Source organism: Monopterus albus, unplaced genomic scaffold, assembly GCF_001952655.1.
Source record: "Monopterus albus unplaced genomic scaffold, M_albus_1.0 scaffold100.1, whole genome shotgun sequence".
Classification (NCBI taxonomy): Eukaryota; Metazoa; Chordata; class Actinopteri; order Synbranchiformes; family Synbranchidae; genus Monopterus; species Monopterus albus.
In genome coordinates, this window is record NW_018127980.1 from 638,506 (window position 1) to 644,185 (window position 5,680).

Below are 5,680 nucleotides of genomic sequence, written 5' to 3' on the forward strand. Positions count from 1 at the left end.
GGCAGAAGAAGGAGTAGTTGGCAAGCAAACCACCGACAGGAAGCAAGGTTACACTCAACTGCAAGGCTGGAACGATTGATTGTAAAAATATGCTTATACCAGTGACTCGACCTTGCTTAAGAAATTCATATTTTTGTGCACTTTTCTCTTTAAACAAGATAAATTGGTTGTCTGGCACAGTTTTTCTCAGACCTTTGCCCATCACTGTTCTGTTTTATTGAGCTTGACAGGTGTTTTTTTGTTCGTTGGAAATGTTCTGGGAGTTATGTTTTCTGAGGCAGTCGAAGCTATTGCAAAATATCTTAAGGGAATGTTGGATGTGAAAGGATAAACAGTATAAAATTGTTGTGAAATACTTAGCATTATTAGGATAGGATCTTCTTTGTGTATTTATTGATTATGCTAAAAAAAATGTGTGTAATTTTCCCATGGAGAGCAAATTATCCCATTCATTATTCATAATCATTGCTCCACATCACACCTTGGCTCTCACGATTCCAGCTTTGGAAACAGCCATTTCCACAAATCAGCCATCTTTAAAATATTGTGGAAAATTTAATTTACAGTGACCTGAAATGTTTGGATGTGTCTCTGCATACCTTCTGCTTTTGCCAGAGAGGAGCTGGAGGGCTTTGTATCCAACGGTACCCTGAACCAACTCAAGGTGTGCTTCTCCAGAGATGCCCAGGAGGAGGAGGAAGCTGCTACCTCAGCTGTATGGCCCAGATATGTCCAGCACAACCTGCAGCTCAACAGACAACACATCACTGACATTCTGTTCAAACAGAACGGTTACCTTTATGTCTGTGGGTAAGGCTAACACCGATGACAATAATTCTGTTGTAAACATTTTGACATTTGCTCTAGTCTATCCAGCTTTATATTTATCCTTATGTTAACTTTTTGGAACAACTCCAAGCACTGTGTCTGGTGAACACCAGGCACTGCTCATCACCTGCTAATACCATCCTTATGGTGAATCATGGTGGCGGGGGCAGCATCATGTGGTACAATCTGTTGTATCATATGTATATGTTGATATAGAACATAACCTGATTATTCATTTTTCCAATGATTCTAACGTTATCAGGTTACTGTTGCTCAGAGTCTTTGATACCTCTACATGAGGATTAGGTATTTGACTTATGGCTGTCCTGAACATTTTAAGTCTGTTCTAATCTCAGTATATAACTTTCAGTGCACACGTTAGATCTACACCAGGAAAGAGGATGCCATTGTGAATCTTTTTTTAGCAGGAAAGTCTGGACAAGCTTTAGACAGGCACTCATTAACCTTAACAAAATGCCAAACTAACAACAGCACTGTAAAGGTGTGTTAACTTGCTAAATGTCACTGAAACAGATGCAAAACACTGGCTTGCTGGCTTCATTCACTGCCTCTGTTACGTAACTGAAATTGAGCGGGTCACTCACTCTCAAAGCCTTCAGCACTTTAATGGAGAACACTGGGCAATTCTGTCAGCTGATATTCTAGGGGCAAACATCTGGATTTATTTATTTAACAATGAAAAGGGCAAATTAGACTTTAGTGACAGACTTTTAACAGTAAACCAGGAGCTATTACAAGTATTTCCTCCTTTTTGGAGCCTCTCCAGGTGGTGGTGACCTAGGTGCCTTAAGCCTAAAGCTAGCCCTGGTCTGTAGCACTTGTACTGTATACATCCCTTCCTTTTCCTCTTTCCACATCACAGCACATTGTTTCTACTAGCACCAAGATGATAACACACATAGGAATATACCAGGTCATATCAACAAATGTACAGCTCAGCATCACATCCTTTGTCTAGCATTTCTCCTTTCTTGTCACCATCAAGCTGCTTACCTCACCACAGAATAAATGACTTTTGAAATATCAAAACTGAGTGAATTTTTCACATTCCAAAAATATCACTGCCAGATGATAAATCTCCTCCAATATGCTGCAACAGCAAGATAGAGATTTCAGCAATTTCTTTTCAGGATGCACTCTTGGACTGACAGCACTCGCTGGCTTTAGAAAATATCGGCTTCGCCACACGTAGCACTGCCTGAAAAAAATGCTTATTGATTTAATTATCCTTTTCCATAATATATATATTCATGCTATTTCTACCTTCTGCAGGGATGCTAAGAACATGGCTAAAGACGTGAATGACGCCCTGGTGGAGATGATCAAGAAAGAGCTTCAGGTGGACCAGCTGGAGGCCATGAAGAGACTGGCAGGACTGAGAGAAGAGAAACGCTACTTACAGGACATCTGGGGCTGACTGTGAATGGGGAGATAAGGGCATTTAGAAGCATCCGCTGTGCTTTTTTACACCTTGAAAAATCCACGCCCAGCTGTAACCTTGAAAACCATAAAATTGTGGATGTTGAAGCTCAGAGGCTGTTTACACCACTCGATACCAAGAAGGAATATACCAGGTTGACCTGGGGGTATCAGTTCACTACATCATCTTGGGCTTTGCTGTTTGAGCAGAATTGACCTTGGCCAGGGCAATAATGTTGGAGATTGGTAGTGCAGTGTGAAAATGCTTTTTGTGTAGACAAGCTCCCTCCCTTCATCCTGTGTGGGGAAAAGGTTTTTACTTCCATCAGCTGTGATGGAGTGATTTTGATGAGACTGGGAGTGGGATATCGCGCCAAGCTAGATGGAAACAACACAGCAATCAGTATTTTTTAAACAACACACACACACAATAAATAGGTTGTCATTCAGGGACAAAAGAAATCACTTTTTACAAGTTATTTTTGGAATGTGCTAAACCAGCTCAGTGCCAGTTAAATGTCCCACGGTTTCACTAGAAATTATTTAATTATTCATTAAAATGTATCTCAATTCCAAAGTAAGTCAGTTTGACTGGTATCATCATATTTTCATCCAAAATACTGCAGATATATGAAAACAGGTTTGTGGCTCTAGATCATGCCTAGGTGTTGTCACTTAAAATTTAATTAAACAGTGTCCATGGAGATTAAGACATTTTAGTGATTTATCATCGTACTGTGTTATGTTGTAAGCATACAGGACTTTGCAATTTTTGTCTGTCTGCCCCCACATACCCAGATGATTGCCAGTTTGGAGAGCTCCAACTTTTCTAAAGTCTTGGAGAACTGACTAAAATCTCCCAAACTGTGATTAAGAAAAATACAACTGTACTTTGTATGACCAGGGATTAAAAGACGCCTCAGAGAAAACTATTTATTGTATGTTTTGTATATGACCTTACATGTATTTTAAGTGTCTGGGTGTGGCTGTACACTAAGAGGGTTACTGGAAGATTTAATGGCACATTTGAGAAGCAACACAAATTATCTGAAAGATAATGAACCCTGTTTGATTGGCAGTGATTGTTTTATTTATATTTAGAGAATATGATTGTTGAATGGGAGTTTGGCCAGGAAATGAAGGAGTACTCTGCTAACTAAAGGCTTTTTGCACCGGGCTTCTTGGCGCAATGCAGAGCCCTAGAGAGGGACTTCTTATTTATCTGCTTGTAGGGAGAGGAGAGAAAAACATGTTTACAATCTCCACTGCCTGCACTGTAGATGACATCCTATTTGCTAAATTTTTTCGAGCGAAATAAACAAAACATTCACTGTCACAGAAAACAATCCATGATAGTGAATAATTGGCTTAATACAGTGTTGTTGGAGGTAGCGGCGTCCTTGTGTTTGTCCAGGCGCATCTAGCTGTGCCTCCACACCCTCATCTCTCATTGTCCTGCTGCTTCACCGAGTCACAGGAGCAGAGGACACCATCAAAATAAGGATGCAGTGTGCACCTCACAGCTTCACCAGTCTCATCTCACACACGCATGCACACATACTGTAGCCTACATTCAGTGCAAGACTACAATTTGTTGCTGTATGAAGATGAGAAGATTCGTCAAAGTGGCCATGTTATTAATAGTATATGCAGAATAGTACACTTTGAGCTAAACTGCCCCTATTTACCCATATCCCCCATCTCCAGTTTAAAAAAATGGAGTGCAACAACTACTGAGGACTGAAGTTTTAAATTGCCTTCATAATTTAAAAGGTTCACAGTGGTGTGTTTTGTCCTGCAGCGAGAGCAAAAGACAGAGCTGAGGAGATGGTGAAGAATAAATCAGAGTTGGTCAGAGTGAACGCAGAACAATAGCACCCCCCTGATAGACGCTCCTTGTTAAGAATGGCTCAAATGAAGCAGAAAATGTGTGCTGAAGATAATGACGCTTATTATGGAAGTGTTGAGTGAGCCAAGTGGAGAGATGCACTTTATGTCACTGAGCTTGGAGATTTTGGTAAGACCTGCTTGTAGGATTTCTTGGTGCAGAAAGTACTAGTGGTGAGGATGAGGAGTAAGTGAAACCTCCCACACTCTTCGTTCCTGAGCTGTGTACTGAACGCACCTTAATTATGCAAATGACAATATGTCCAATTTATTTGGCTTACGTGCACGGGTATAACAGCAGTTCAAACTACATGGTGGTACTTTTAGGAGTAAACACCAACTAGAAAAGTTCTGTCCCTTGCGACAATTCTTTGGAGCGTGTTGTTGAGGCAGGGATACAAATAGGGATGCATATGTTTATATGCCCACCTTTGCTGTTATTTTTCCAGTTCAGCTGAAAAACCAAAGTTTCAATGAATAGTTCAGTTTCCATGAAATTTGAGCAATTTTACTAGAGTTGCTCAAGCAATGACATCTGTATTTAGTTTCTGTTGTGGAAGTCTGTCATTGTATTTTCTGTGGAGAGGCTGAAGTTTTCATCCAGTTGTACTGCTGTGGCGAAGTCTTCTTCCATTAGTGCAGTCAGTAGAAATCTTCATCTTCTCCAGGTTCTTCCAGCATTGCTTCACCTGCGTTTTATCATTAAAAGGGACACTTCCACTCTGTCTTTGCTGTTTTCAGTGCGCGGTCGATGACCAACTCAGCTCTTTGATGCGGCATCAATGACAACATGTCTAGTGCACACACACACACACACACTGAGAACCACACTCTGGTCTCCGCAGCCCCAGCTGTGTGCAGACACTTAACTTCAGCATTTGTCAGGAGCACTGGAGAAAAAAATCTGTTTTTCTAAAAAGACTGCAGCGCTTCCATTGAGCTTCCTATTTTCATTGTGAGACCCCAGTATTGTTTCGGTCTCCGTTTATTGATGGAGCAGGAGAGATAACCTTGCTTCCGATTTGGCAAAACAAACATTGGCTGTTATTGATGGCAGAAGGAGAAGTATTGTTATCTGTGTGGGTTTAAAGAAATATTTCTATGCTAGATTCAACTGACCCGAGGGACCATTGTGAAAAATGTCAGAATGACTTACTGACACAACATGTGACCTGTATAAGGAAAATTCCCCACACCAGTCAGGTACTGTATGTCCAAATGAATTAAACTGAAACTGCTTGGCTCATCAAATGTATTAATGATGTTTCGGTGATGAATGCTCTTTCTGTCTCCATTAGTCAAAGAAATGTAAAAATTGGTTGGGCATTTTTAAACTTACAACGATGGATGAACACTTAGCAGAATTTATAGCCTCCTCAGATCTGACAGGCATAATGACTTATGCAAATTGGAGGTTAAGTGCTGAGATGAGACTTCAGCAAAAGAGAGATGCATGTGCAACCAAGGATGGATGGAAGGCGGTAGAAAACAAGGATGAAAAGATCATCTGCGTGCACTATGTGAC

General features: G+C 40.7%; 1 protein-coding gene across 2 annotated transcripts in view; it reads left to right on the plus strand.

Annotated features, from left to right (window-relative positions):
- The window catches only part of mtrr (5-methyltetrahydrofolate-homocysteine methyltransferase reductase), a 26,454-nt gene extending 21,111 nt beyond the window's left edge, over nucleotides 1-5,343 (plus strand). For both annotated transcript variants that reach the window (XM_020609612.1, XM_020609611.1), the window contains exons 15-16: nucleotides 616-810; nucleotides 2,122-5,343. In XM_020609612.1, coding sequence (XP_020465268.1) covers nucleotides 616-810; nucleotides 2,122-2,266 — 340 coding nt within the window. In that variant the 3' untranslated portion in view covers nucleotides 2,267-5,343. The remainder of the gene's footprint in view (nucleotides 1-615; nucleotides 811-2,121) is intronic.
- The last annotated feature ends 337 nt before the right edge of the window (nucleotides 5,344-5,680 follow it).